The sequence below is a fragment of the Condylura cristata genome, unplaced genomic scaffold, assembly GCF_000260355.1.
Source record: "Condylura cristata isolate star-nosed mole 26May11 unplaced genomic scaffold, ConCri1.0 scaffold00015, whole genome shotgun sequence".
NCBI lineage: Eukaryota > Metazoa > Chordata > Mammalia > Eulipotyphla > Talpidae > Condylura > Condylura cristata.
The window spans coordinates 25,041,480-25,056,488 of NW_004567116.1; the positions used below are offsets into that span (position 1 = coordinate 25,041,480).

Consider the following 15,009-nt stretch of genomic DNA (forward strand, 5'->3'; position numbering starts at 1 on the left):
TATTCCATGATGCTGTGTGTTTACACAGTAGTTTGAAATGTGCTGAGAATTTTGAACATACTCTCGCTACATTCCCACATCAGCACTATGGTAGAAGAGTTACTTGCACTCTAATTTCTACAGATATAAGCACAGAACCTGGTGAAAGGAGAGGTAGAGGGAAGGTAAAGAAGGGAGGAGAGAAGTTAAAGCAAGAGTAGTGGGAGAGGAAGGGAGACAACGCACAGAGCTTGTTTCCACAACTTCTGCACATTGGTACATAAATCCTATTATAAATGGCAAGGTCAAGACCAAAGTCCAGTAGTCTTTTCAGTCTAGCATAAGCCATAAAGCTCCTGTGTCTGTTGACATGAGGAACAGCTCTTCCTTCCCTTTCTTGTCCTCTCTCGTTCTTCCTGCTCTATCTCTCCCTGCAGACTTTCATTGCCAACTTGTTATTACTCTGCAATGCACCCTTCTTCTCTCACCAGCAGCAAAATGATTGGCTTTGTAAAGCTTGTAAGATGAACTTCACTCCAAGCCTAATTCTCATGTGACTGGTACAGAATCAAAGCACATAGTTGGCAAAACTGCAAAGCTGCAAAAATCAACAAGCATTTTCACCTTGGATGATAAGTCGTTGAGAGATGGCTCTGTATGCCCAGAAGCACTTCCTCTGGGATCTCACACCTGACAGTCCCTATCAGGAATCCAGTGATCCATCACCTACTACTTCCCTATGACATTGTTTGTACCATTACTTAAATGTACACATGGGTATGTCCCATCTTCCCCACATGCTTGTCACCAATTCCTGGACAGAAAATCTAGACCTGCTGGGTTAGCTGGACACAGGCATATGCTGGTTTCTCAGCTTCACTAGTTCATTTTGATGGTGACTTGTATACTTGTGTTTCTGCTTGTGAAGTAAAAAAATGTTTCCAGGGGAACACAAAGGGGTGAGACTCTTGGCACGATGCTGTGTCCACTGATAATCATGTCTTAATTTCCCTCTGCATACTGTGGGGATAAACATCTCTACAAAACTAATGTAGTATATTAGACATGTGGCTTAACTACTTTAAGGAATGTGAGGTTTAGGAAGATGGTGGTTGTAAATACTTTAGGAGCTCTCTAGAAGAAAAAATGCCCTTATCACCGTATTTCATTATGAAAACCTAGAAATACAAACAGATGCTATAACCTGAAATTATGCTGAAAGATTAGACAGAAACCTTGAATTACTAACTTATTCACTCAGTTTATTTTCCATTCTGCATGTTCTTCAATATCAGCTTTATGGAAAAAGAATGTGCTGCTGTGAATAAATAGCAGGTGTTCAAAGTCAAAATATGCTTATTGTCTAAACTATACTCATTGCACTAACTCCCAGTCAGTGATAATCAGGCTGCAGATGTGTGTGTGTGTGTGTGTGTGTGTGTGTGTGTGTGTGTGTGTACGTGGTGCTGCACCCTGTACAAGTCTAAACAAATGAGACAGGAGTTCAGAGTTCTACAGCAGTGTGACAGCACTTGAGACGAGGTTCCCCAGTTGCAATGCAGAGGAGGCTGGCTTAAAGGAAGGACCCCTGCTGACTGCAAAGTGCTGGCTGAAGACTGAATGTATCATGGGATTGAAGACACACTTTAAGTCTGTCTCTTAATTGTTAAGAAGCTCAACTCCACCGTCATTGCAAGACCAGAGGTGGGAGTTACTATTTTCAGTCCTCTCCACTACTAAGCTCCTACTATGAGTTGTCAAATCAGTCTGCTCAGAGGCCTTCTGTCTAAGTCCCTGGCCTCTTTGGGACCAGGAACTATCATTGTGTGGGGTCCTGGTGGTTTCAGAAATTAAAGTGACAGAATAAATAAGCCATGGACTTCCTGATGTCAAGGGCTCTGAATCCCTGCAGCCTGGCTGAGACAATGTGTTCATCACATTAATTTGATGGGTTGATTGAAAATTAAAAATTACCAAATAAAAAGGGAAGAAAAATCCCTTTATGGTGAGTAGAACACTGAAATACTGAATTCCAAATGTTGACATCATGTGCCTTGGGGAAAAAAGACAGGCCACCACTGGGCTACCTACAAAAGGCATGGGAAGACTCTGAGAAAGGTTAGGTCAGGCTTGTTTGTGAACTGTCTGCAACTTAGTCACATAAAGGGAGCTAGGGAAAAAAAAAAAAAAAAACCCAAGGCAATGCAGAAAATCAGGCTGGCCACCCAACTGAGTATCGCGTTTTAACTTTTAGCTTGAGGTGATCAGCACCTCACACTTTGGGAGTTTCTAAATAGGCCCAGCTAAACAGCTGAAACAGGGAGAGAAGTGTGATTCTCAGTAGCAAGCAGAAAGTGTTTAACTAGCAACTAAAATAGCAGTCGCTTTTCTTGTGGCAATTTGTGTAATTAGGTCTGAACAGGCTTGGTTTCTCAATTTTAACCTGAGAAAAGGTGGAAAATCCTGCCACGTTGCTGGCCCTCAGAGCACTGGAATTGCCTGGGAAATCTCTTCCCAACTTCAGTGTCATGATGGTCCCCAAACTTTCAAGAGACTCTCTCCCCTGGCAGACTCCATGCATGCCTGTGACTCTGTCCCAAGTAGTACATGTATTGGCACTTTGCAGAGGATGTGTGGAGGGTTGGGAGACTGAGGCTAGGCAATAGATTCCAAGTTGAATTCTTGGTTCTCTGCTTATTCCATTATGTGCTTGAGACCTAATACTCTCTGAGTCTATCTCCAATCTGTGAAATGGGTTGACTAAAACTGTTCCCACAAGGTTATCCCTGAAGAGTATTACACCCAGCATTTTACCTGAACTGCAGGAGATACTCAAGAAATGGGGCCCCTTTCCCCATGCCAATGCAGTGGTTCCATTAAGAAAATCCACAAGTCATACTATGTTACTCCAAGGATCAATAATGTTAAGAAATATAAGAGGGAAATACTTTAAAAGAAGCCAATTGTTCGGCCCTCCCTGGTGGCGCAGCGGGTTAAGGCACAGCACTGAGAATCTAAAGCCGCTTCCGCATGAGTTCGATTTCCGCCTGCCCCGCAGATGACCACATGGCGTGGCAGACCTCTCCTGACCCGCCCGCTGCTCCCCTCAGCAGTGTACTTCGTCGATCTGCCTGTTCTGCTCCCCACTCTGTCTCTGGTGAAGCCTCTCACTGCCCCTGAGCCTCTGGCCTGTACCCCAGTTCTGTATGCACAAATAAATAAATCTTTAAAAAAAAAAACTAAATTAAAAGAAGCCAATTGTTCAAACTGAATGAGGCCCTTTCTTCCCTCTTGTTCTCAGTTCACTGCCAAAGATATAGCCTAGTCCTTGTGGTTCAGACCTGGGTGCAAATCCTAGTTCTGACACTTAACAGCAGCAGACTGCATACATAATGTAGCCTCCGTCTTCTTTTAAAGCAAGAAAAATACTCCAATAACAAGTAATTCCTTGGGATGTGATGTACGACCTCACTATAGTTAATAACAACATATTGTATATTTTAAAGCTACATAGAGGAGGTCTTAAAAATACTTATCATAACCCGCGGGGAGTACAATTGAGATGAAAAAAAATGTACAAAATGATGTAAAAATAAACTTTTGTAATAATAAAAAATTAATAATAAAAAGTAAAAAAAAAAGTACTTATCATGGGCCCTCCCTACTGGCACAATGGGTTGGAGCACAGCACTATGAAGCTCTCCACTGCCACTGTAACACGAGTTTGATCCAGGCCAAGAAGGTGACCCACATGGTGCAGAACTGTCCAGTCCTGTCTACTGCTCCCCTCAGCAGTGTATTTTAATCAGTCCACCTGTTCTGTTCCCCACTCTATCTCTGGTGAATCCTCTCACCTACCCCCCGCACCTCTGGCCTGCACCCCAGTTCTTGTGTGCATAAATAAATCTTTTTAAAAATTTGCATCACAAGAACTGTAACTTGTAACTACATGTGGTGATAGCTGGTGATCACTTTGTACTATGTACATATACTGAGTCCTTATGTCGCACCCCTAGGAATACATAGTATTTTGCCAATTATACCTCAATAAAAAAAATAGTTTGCGTGTGCTATAAATTTATGTAAAGGGCTTAGCACCATGCCTACCACTGTCAGCACTCAGCATTCATCTTACCAGAGGGAATCCAGTGAGAGATTCAGAAAAATAAGCAGCAAAAGCATCAAAATAAAAAGACTGGGAAAATAAGAATCTCAAGGTGGTATGAAGTGCACAGTTTAGATAGCTAAAAAAAAAAGAAGAAGAAGAAGAAGAAGAAGAAATTCAGCCTTTGTGAAATTCACCCTGTGAGGGTGGCCTAGATAAGAAACGTGTATCTCTATATATGAACCTGATCTTCTGCACCAAAAATCAGTTGGTGCTTACCTGGAAGAAACTTATGAAGAAAGTATGTTTTGCACGCTTGATACTACACTGTAATCTTTTCCTCCCCTTTATTGAGTCATCCTGTTTCAAGCCCTTGGTTTCCCAGAGCCCCTAGTTTATTTATTGCCATCTGGCCTCTGCGAAGCTTCCTTCCCCTCTATCTGAACCAGTTTTAAAATGCTGGTCCATGCTGTCTGCATCAGTCTCCATGAGAGAATGTTAAAATGGAGTTTCTCAGGGTCCACCCTCAGGGGATCTAATCCGGTAGCTTACCTAGTCATTCTTATGTATAGTCAGGCTTAGGAACTGTGTTTCTAGATGTTTTCTACACCAAAATAAAAATTTACCTCTTCTCTAGCCTGTACCTGACATTCTTTCTTTCACCTGATCTGTCTAAAAGTAAACTCAGTCGGGTTTGAATTCATGAAACCATTAACTGGCAATGACTTTATGTTGCCCCTCAAAGATCTTCCAGGAAGGACATTTTACACCCTGAGTCAAAGTATGAATAATTCCAAGAGGTAAACTTCAATCCTTTCTTTATAAATGGGGCTGACCCTGAAGAATATTGTGGACTTCAGCTCTCACAGTCTCTTCTTACTTTCCTGGTAAAATGATTTAAGTAGTCAAGGACATAGAGTGAGGGAAAATGACAGACTCCACCACCAATGTGTCACATGTGCAACAACAACAAACACAACTGAACAGCCAAGGCCAAACACCACCCTAAGAGTATTACATAGATTATTTCAGTCAACATTCCCACCGAGGAATAAGTATTAGTAATACTCCTACTTTGCAAATTAGAAAAACTGAACTGCCAAGAAATAACTCTCCCAATTTGGCACAGCTAACAACAGTCTGATCATGAAGATCAGAGTTCATGAAGATGAAGAGCTATCCACTTTTTCTTCTTCTCCAAAGAACATCATGCAAAAGAAGATGCAACTTTTGGAAGGATGTAACAAACAAACAAAAAAAACTGCATAGAAGAAAATAGCTGCATCTGCAAGGTGTTTAGCTGTAAATAACTGAATGAGGGCTCTAAGGCGCCTTTCTGGCCAGTGGACAACAGCACCCACAGGACCCTTCTATACCCTCGTCCTCGGAGCTGGTGGACGGCAGGCATGTGGGAACAAGGGTGCCATCTCACAGGCCACTTTAGTGCCAGAGAATTGAAGGTGCCACTAAGTTCTTGAAGGTGGAAATGGAGGCTGCCAAGCCCAAGGCCACAGGAGTTTGCATGAGAACTCTGTTCAGACACACCTATTACCTCTGCATAAAGTCACAATTCTTCAGAATTTCAGAAGCAGCATACTGAAATAGACAGAATCACTTCAAGATGGCAAATGTTCATTTCAACCTCACACTGGTTTCTGTCTTCTGCCCTTGCGGGTCCTCTTCTGAAAGAGAATCTAGAAGCTGGAGTGGCAAGCAAGTGTCCTCCTCATCAGAAATGTCATCTGGAGCTGGCTGACCTTGCAATATCCCCCTTTCTTGTTCATTTCCAGAAGAGAAAATGACCCCAATATCCCTGCTCTTTATCCTGGACCCAAGGGAGCAAGTGCCGAATCTGAACAATCATTTTAAATGTAACGGTATCGTTACTGAGAACCAACAATGCATGGACATGGCTTGGGATGCAATTCTTTTTTGAAAAATCCCTGTAATTGGACTCAGATCACTATGCATAAGGATTTTCAGGAGGGACTGAAACATTCCCCTTGACCACCATTACCCAGCTGTCTACCCACAGACAATCCAATGGAGACCAACAGTTTCTCTTCTTCAGCCTGACTACTAAGGTGGGGGACAACATGCCCTTCCCACCCAAACCTCAAAGCTCCTGTGGAACCCCTAGGCTCCACACAGTCCTGCCATCGTCTGCCAAATGAGAGTACCCACCCTTCTGCAGAGAACGGAAGATGTCAATTCCAAAAGATTCAAAGAGCAGCCTCTTTAAGAAGCTCCCATTTGGAAAAGCTATTTAAGCAAAGCTGCACTTGATGAAGTGAAATAGAATTAGCCGCTCCAGTAGCACAGGCTTCTGAGTCTTTCTAAGGTAGGCTGGCTTATTCGCTTCCAAGTGGAACGAACTCAACAACAATATATCACAGTTAACTGTGATCACTGCTCCATGGAATTTCAGCTGGCGCCTGGAGCACACAGAGGTGCACTTAATATTCCCCAATCTGTCATCAACCTTTTGTACATTTGTTCCTAATCACAAGATACAGTTTCATTTTAACGAACTGTTTTCTTAGCATATTACAGTTGGTCATTTCAGCTCGCCTAATGGTCCGTTCGGTAGGTTAAATTACAATTAGGGTCCCTTGGTTTTCCGTTCCTAGCAAGTCGTAGAGGGGCCTGATTTTATCCCTTTCCCACTGCTTCCCCTTCAAGGGCCGAGTCACAAGACCACAGATAAAGACATACCTGTTGCAGTCAACGTGGAGCAGGAGATGAGAGGCGCTTACTGACAGAGCCACCTTGTGCCACTCTCCGTCTGCCATCCGGTAGGGCAGAGCCTCTGTCCTGGGCTTCCCGTTATGGATGTAGTGGTATCGGATCTCATCCCTCAGACCACTGCTCTCCAGTTCAAAATAGCTGCATGTAAAGCAACAAAGAATTGGTTGTATTTTACTTCTGGATATCAGAGCCAGCATCCATTCTCACGCTTCACTATCAGCTTTCTGAAAATCTCCAACCAGCTGAACGTGACACAAAGAGCTACAACCCCAAATCAACTGTACCACAGGGAACCCAACTCCCTTACTGGCTAAGCAGATGCCTGGCAATACTTTGGGTCCCTGAAATGGAGATTGACGGATCCCCTGAAGTAACAGCCAAAACTAGTTAGCAAGGCATGGGGCAGTGCTGCTTATGTTCTAAGGAGTAAAGTCCAGAGCTTATTCTACCACCTGATAAAGGCCACATACAAGGGGAGGCTTGTTCAGTTTTGTTACTGATCTTTTTACTTTGGTCAGAATGAAAGGGAAATAGCAGTCAGGCTGAATATTGGGGATTGAAAGTAAGTTTGAGAATAAAGAAATGGGCAAATTGGTGGGCCTATTTTTTTTAGTTCTCCCTAGACAAACTATTGCTAGAACTTGATAATAAGGTGGGGGGTAGGCATAGGCTGAAGCTGTTACAGCACAATGAGAGGGGCACCTCATGGCCCCCAAACCTGCCACTCTAAGTAGGATCTACCATCCACCACATCAAGACAAAACATATAAGACCTTTAATGGAAGGGAACTTTAATACAATGAGTGTACAATACAGAAAAGACAAAGACTACAGTTTGTAAATTAAACACCCAAAGTCACCCATCCTCTTGTTGATAAGAGTCCACCCAAAAGGAAATGGTCCAACAACGCTCCATGTGCCCCCTCAGGTCTCCTTCTGGCTCTTCTCCAGCTTTTCCTCTTCCCTGCTCAGTTCCACCTTCCTTTGGGTGGGTCAGAGAAACCAAAACCCCCACTTTTCCTGGGGAACCACTCTGTTACAAAGCTACTCATATCGACCAATGTTTCCAGTAACTAGAACATGCAACTGGGTGTTTTCATTCCCCACATGATTGCTCTGATTTCCAGATTCGTGTCTGAAAAACCACCACTGCAATCTTCACTTTAGTCATTAAATGCAGCAGGTAACGTAGGGACATTTCTGTATATACTTTGGTGGACGGCGGACCTGCTTAGTGGTCTCTGTCTTCTAAAATGCAAAATGCAGTGCCGTCACCAACCTGGGGCCTCATCTCAGAGTCTGCACCTTAGGCATTTGCTATCTGCTGCCTAATGCATCATCCACAAAAGTCTATAAGACTGCTAACAGCTTTTAAATATTAACAAGATAGATTCAGGAAATAAGATACCCAAGCCAGGATTTGAGCTTGGGTTGAAGCTAACATGATGTGCACTTTCTACCAGTTTTCTGCCCATTTCAGAGGCACAAAGACCAAGCAGGAAAGATGTTATCTATAGGGACTATCTCCCAGCCACTCATTCACACAGACCTAACAGCCACTCACAGCGATAGGTAACTAGACCTGGAAGCCACCTGTGCTGACCTGATCTCCCTAGCTAGCTTATATTTAATCTAAAATACAGAAAGCATCATCCACAAGCATCAAAATGAATGTATGATAAAACAGCCTCTATTATACATGATCCCAAAGCTCATATCAGGAAACAAATGTGTATTTCCTGTACATTTCTCAAGGGGATCTTTCTGAGACAGCAGTGTAAGGGAAGAGAGCCAAGACCAACTTCTGGCTCACCTCATTTGCATTAGATACAAAAGTAGGCCCAAGGTCATTAACTGAAGAGGTTACTTATCTGTTGCTGCCAGCTCCTGAGCCCAGGTTCATGCTAATAGTAATAATAAACATTATACATATTTTTAAGACTTCAAAGGAAGAAATCCCTGAGCAGAATCACTTTATGGAAATTCTCCTAATTTCTCCCAAGTGCCTAGAACATTGGAAGAATTGAATAAAAGAACTTAAAAGGTCAAGATGACCTAAGGGCTTAGCTGGTCATTTAAGTACTCATTTAACATACCATTTCTAAGCACACAATGATGAGACTAAAAAAGGATTTAGAAAATAATCCTACTTAAAATCCTATACTACTGTAAAGGAAATAAGATGTGCCCCTCCCCACCAAAAAAAAAAAAAAATAAGCTAAAAATGACCTATAAGAAAAGGGAGAAGAGAGAAGCTGTCATCTCATGAGTGGGTGCTACGTGCAGGAATGAGTCAACTGCTTCCAAAAACATCATTTCAGTTAATTTCATCAAGGTAAATATTACACTACTTTGCAGGTGAGTTCACACACAGTCAGACAGATTAAACACCTTGCCCATGACCAGAGTTCCTGTACAGAAAACCATCATAATTTTATAGTTGAGAGCGCACCAAGATTAATACTTCACAAGAAACCTCTTCGTGACTTTATTTTGACCAATAAGCTACTGCTTTAGAGACAGACATGAGCCAGAAAGGACATCAATTGAAGAAAATTATTAATACTTACAAAGCTCCTCATGAAAATATTTAGAAAAAATATTTAGAAAAAAAGGAGCAGACATTTAACCATATTTAATCATCCCTGGGATTATGGCCTCATTAAGCAAGCATTCAGTGTATTAAAAGCATATCTTTTAAATCTCTGGAGTATGTGGTTACCTTGGGGTAATTACAAATATATAGCTATAATCTACCCTAATGTTAAACAAATGAATGTTTGTCTTAAGGTAAAGTTTCTGACAACGTCATGTATGTACTGAAAGAGAGCCCAAGTATCTCCAACAATTTGGATAAACACAGTAGGCGACTACTGACTCGGCCCTAGGGATGAGAACACACTGGGTGGCCATGTGATGTCTTACGCAAATTGTTTCTTGAGTACAGGAAGAGGCCTCAAGCAACACCTCCTGGCAGTCACCCTCTGCTAACAGATGCCAGTCCAGTCCTGAGTGCCAATAGAGGAGGGGGTCATTTAGCCTGTGGGGTGTCACTGCAGCCTGGAGGAAAGATCCCTGGCACTCAAGTGTGGGCCACAGTCCATCAGCATCATCAGTAGAAATTCGGATTATGGGACCCCCACCAAGACCAACTTGAACAAGAATATGCATTTCACCAGCCCATGAGATGGTTCTGAGACACTGCCGTGCAGGCAGTACTGCACTTCTGGGCCATCTGGTCCTGGTGAGTGAGCAGAAGTGTGATGCCAACTGTGAGTGAGTAAGAGCTGAATGCTGCTGGCAGACAGAGGGGTCCCATGGAAGTGATAGAAGTGGATGCCTAATGTGCCCTCTGCCCCTGACCAATGCTCAAGTATAATGGGGTCTTCTCAGGCATTTGAGGGAGGAAGCTGAATGGATGAGACACTCACTCACTCACTCACTCACCTGGTTTTGTGAACATTATTTCTACCCTTAGTGTTGGATCTCAGCCAAGCATGCTATTTGAGTGAACTCTCTTGATACCTATAAAAGCCTGTTCTTCCTGCAAATATTTGTAAACCAGCAAAGATATTCATTCCTAAATTGTATCTTTTCCAGATCAAGCAAGCACAGCAAATTGCTTTGTACTCCTGACACCCACCTAGACCCCATGGCTTCCTGGACTAGTCTGCCTTACTCTGCTTTCCAGATCTTTTCCCATATTGGTCACCATGGATTTGACATGGTAAATACTTGAACACGGCATCCTCCAGGAAGAGACAGTTGCTCTGGCAGTGAGCTATGGATGTATCACAGCATTCACATGGGGTTTCCCCTCATCGAACACTCCAGATCTTTTACACAAAATGCCATGAAGGAGAGTCTTCCCCATCCTGTACTTACACAGCTAAAATTTTTAAACTCAAGTCCATGCTGAAGTGCTAGACAGATCCAATCTGAATCATTCTCTAAAGTCTGCCTTTGAGTGTAAGAAACTTAAGTGTTAACTTGATCTAAAGTTAAATTTCACAAGACTGTCTGAATTCCAGGGTATAATTGGACATTAAAACCCAGAAACAACTCCACATAACAGGTCAGGAACAACAAAGTTATTTTTATTAAAATTTTGCCATCTTCCCTAAAACCAAGGAATCCATTAAGATTTGACAGATACAGATACTAGATTGAGCAACTCCATAAAGTCAAAATGTTAATGCTCGATGAATGTGTAGCTTCTGTATGCTAAGTATAAGAACAGTAGAAGTTATTTTTTTAAGATTTATTTATTTATGCTTACGGAGCTGGGGTACAGGCCAGAAATGTGGTGGGTGAGAGGACTTACCATAGACAGAGAGAGGAACAGAACAGGCAGATCTACTGAAATACACTGCTGAGGGCAGCAGTGGGCAGGCAGAGGTCTGCCACACTATATGGGTCAGCTCCCTGATTGGGGATCTGCAGTGGCTTCTGAGAGCTTCACAGTGTGGTGCTTTAACACGTTGTGCCACCAGGGAGAGCCCAGCAGAAGTTATTTTTAAATGATATCCTGGACTAATTCATTAGTCAAGGCAAAATTTTCTTAGAAAATTTTATTTCCAGCAATGCCACAGAGATATAGATTGGTTATATGGAGAAATATCTCATACCCTAAAGAGCACCAAAGTTAGTGCTTTCCCTGCTTATGTTCCTACAATGACCTCATTCTGCCCCTACACCAACCACCACTTCCTGGGCATCTGGGTGAGAAGGGCAAAGAAAAATGGAATTGGAAAAATAGTCCCCTCCTGCCCAATGTGTCCCTGGTAGGAATACTGGGACAGGAAGAAAACAGCCACATCCCAGGTGCTTTTCATAAGGGAAAATAAATTATCACAACTACATGGCAAGTAACCTGGGTAGACCATCCACTAGCCAGTTCCCTGCAAACCCAGTCCTAAGGAAAAAAATTCCATTTCCCAGCATAGTACTTAGGACTTCAGGAAAGATTACCTTTATGATGGTAATAATTACAGTAACAAAATAGCTCACATTTATTTAATAATAGCTAAACTTCAACTGAAGTTTATTATTGCTGTAGGATGCTTTTAGGGCTTTCTATGGGACATCAAAATAATACCACCACCCTATGTCTATTTTTCATTTGCTTTAACAAACATTTCTTACAGCATGACTGCATTTAATCTAACAACCTAAAAGTATGCCAGTTGTTAGCATTCCTGTTTTAAGGAAGATGAGGCCAAGTCACAGAGATGTTGAGTAACTTTCCCAAGGCTACACGCCTAGGTAGGAGGAGGCAATGGCACAGTGTTCCAGAAAAGGGTAGTACAAAGAGCACTGGCTGAAGGATAACAAGCACTTGACTTCAACCTCAAGACAGCCACAGAGTAATCCTTGGCAAGCTGACCTTGCTCTCTTTGATGGTCTCTCCTACCTGCCAAGTAAACTAGTTAGGTCTGATCTACAGCACTCTGGGAGGACAATATATCTCCACCAGAGGGAAAAGCTAGGACTTCATTCTCTTCTAACCAGAAAAGCTTTCCTCTCTATTAATAAATTGGTGTTTTCCAAAGACTTCATTGGGATAAAATATTTCCACTTCCAAAAGTCATCTTGAACTACAGAACCATGCTATCTTTAAGGTCTAGCTCAGATCCAACTTTCTATCATTCCTATACTTCTTTGCAAACTGATAGATTTTAAAAGAAATTGAATTGCTGGTCCCTGAGTTTCATTCTGCCCTTTACATTTTTAGCAATGTCAGGCCTCCAGGGTACTAAGGAACCTGAAGCAGATAGGATAGGAGACGAAAGAAGCAGCAAATTTTCACGCCTCATCTTCTTCCCTGCCATACAGCAGACTGAATTTCCCAGTCTGAATGTGTATGACCAACGGAAGGCAGTTAAGAGGGTGCTCCTGATCCATGGATGTCACAAATGATCCAATAAAGGACTCTGAGTTCTTAGGGGGTGGTGGAATCATTATATGGACTATACCCAGGTCCAGGATGACTTCATGGGACAGAGATACCATTCCTCACACAGGCCAGCATTAAATTGGAAACAAACTTCACTACTAATTACCCCAGAGATTTAGAGGGTTTTAGACAACCACATTCACTTAAAGGGTACAAAAATATAAAAATGAGGAAGGTTGATTTGGTGATGGGAAACCCGTGGGGATTACAATTGAGATGAAAAAAAAATGTGCAAAATGATGTAAAAATAAACTTTTTAATAAAAAAAAATGAGGAAGGTTAAAAACTGAAAAATAACCATGGATACGAAGCTACTGCTAGACTACAAATAGAAATGGCAGGAGGCATGAACACAGTGCTCTCCTATCCTGATTATGACAGAGGATTATGTCATGCCATGTCAACTGCTGGCAAGTGGCACATTCCTAAAATGGTCATAATGTCACAGTATCATTTCCAATGTGATTTTGACATTCTTCCAATAGAAAGGTGAGGTCATATGTCTGTTCCCCTTGGATCTGGGAGCTTTAGAGGCACAAGCAATGCTTGGTGACTTCCAAGACTGGGTGGTGAAATATGATGGACTTTCCACTTTGTTTGCCAGAACACTTCAACCTTACATCACTGTGCTAAAGTTTTGCCTACCCTGAGGCTGCCATGCCATAAGGAAGCCCAATGCATATGGAGGACAGTGCATATACATGTTTTGTCGGCTAGCACACAGCAGGGATACCAGCCAACCAGCCACTATAAACACCACATAAGTAAATGAAACACTTCAATCTGGTTTCCCTGGGCTTCACTCATCCAAGTTGAAGGAATAGAGACAAACCACTCTCCTCTGCACTCTGTCCAAATTCTTGACTCAGAATCTGTGAGCATAAGATTGGGGTGCTTTATTACATATCAAAGAAATTGGAACTCCCTAATGTCAGGAATATATGATTTTATATTTAAAAATTGACTCTATTACATCTATATACAAACAAATTGAACAATCTAGAAGAAATACATTCTTAGACTCATACAACCTTCCAAGACTATCAGAAAGAAATAGAAATCAGAATAGACTAATCTCAAGCAAGTAAATTGAAATGGTAATAAAAAGGCTTCCAAAAAACAAAAGCCCAAGAAAAGAAGGCTTCATTAGTGAATGCTATCAAACTTTCAAAGACTATATATCTTCTAAAAAAAAAAAAATGGAGGGGGGGTGACTTCCAAACATACCATGAAGTCAACACTACCCTTATACAAAAACTAGAAAAGGAAATTTATCAAATGAAGGAAAACTATAAACCAATATCTCTGCATAACATAGATGCGAAAATGTCAACAAAATACGAACAAGCCAAATTCAAAGATCCACTAAGAGGATCATATACAATCACAGGGGCAATTTGCATATGGTTCAACATATGAGGATCTGAAAAGCTTCTTCTCCAAAGAAAAAATACAATTGGCTGGCAGGTACCGGAGGAAATGCTCATCATTTATCTCTATCATAGGGAAATGCAAATCAAAACCACAGGAGATGTTAACTCATAACCTTGAAATGACATAGCTAAAAGACAAGAAATAGGTATATTGGAGAGGGTATGAAGAAAAGGGAAAGCTCTATCACAGAGTGGGAATGTAAACTGCTGAAAACATAAAAATTCCTTTAAAAAGTAAGGATGGCAATACTGTATGATTCACCTCTTCCATTAGTATTTATCTAAAGAATACAAAATCAATAATTAGAACAGATAGACAGTCCCATACTCCCATGTTCACTGTAGTATTATTTTCAATAGCCAAGATATGAAAACAATCTAAGTCCCACCAATGTATGAATGAGTAAAGATGAGGTATATATAGAAAAGGAAATACTACTCATCTATAAAAGATGGTAAAATTTTGCCCTATGGTACAACATGGATGGCTTAGAAGATACTGTGCTTAGTTGAAGTAAGAGACAGTGAAAGCTATACCATATATTAAAAGATTTTATTGTCATGTAAAGAAACAAAATAATAACAATTACTTAGCATAAAAGAACAAAATGGTGGTCACCAGAGGCAAAAGTAAAGGGTGATGTGTAAGCTGGGTAAAGAGAATCAATTGTATGGGGGGATGGAAACTAGGCTTTAATTGGTGACCATATGTAATATATACAGATGTCAAATTATAATGCCATATATGTGAAATCCATATAGTTTTTTTTTATTACAAAGTTTATTTT

General features: G+C 41.4%; 1 protein-coding gene across 2 annotated transcripts in view; it reads right to left on the reverse strand.

Annotated features, from left to right (window-relative positions):
• NELL1 (NEL-like 1 (chicken)) overlaps nucleotides 1-15,009 on the reverse strand; it is a 690,112-nt gene that overhangs the window by 581,609 nt on the left and 93,494 nt on the right. For both annotated transcript variants that reach the window (XM_004682976.2, XM_004682975.2), the window contains exon 4: nucleotides 6,800-6,970. In XM_004682976.2, coding sequence (XP_004683033.1) covers nucleotides 6,800-6,970 — 171 coding nt within the window. The remainder of the gene's footprint in view (nucleotides 1-6,799; nucleotides 6,971-15,009) is intronic.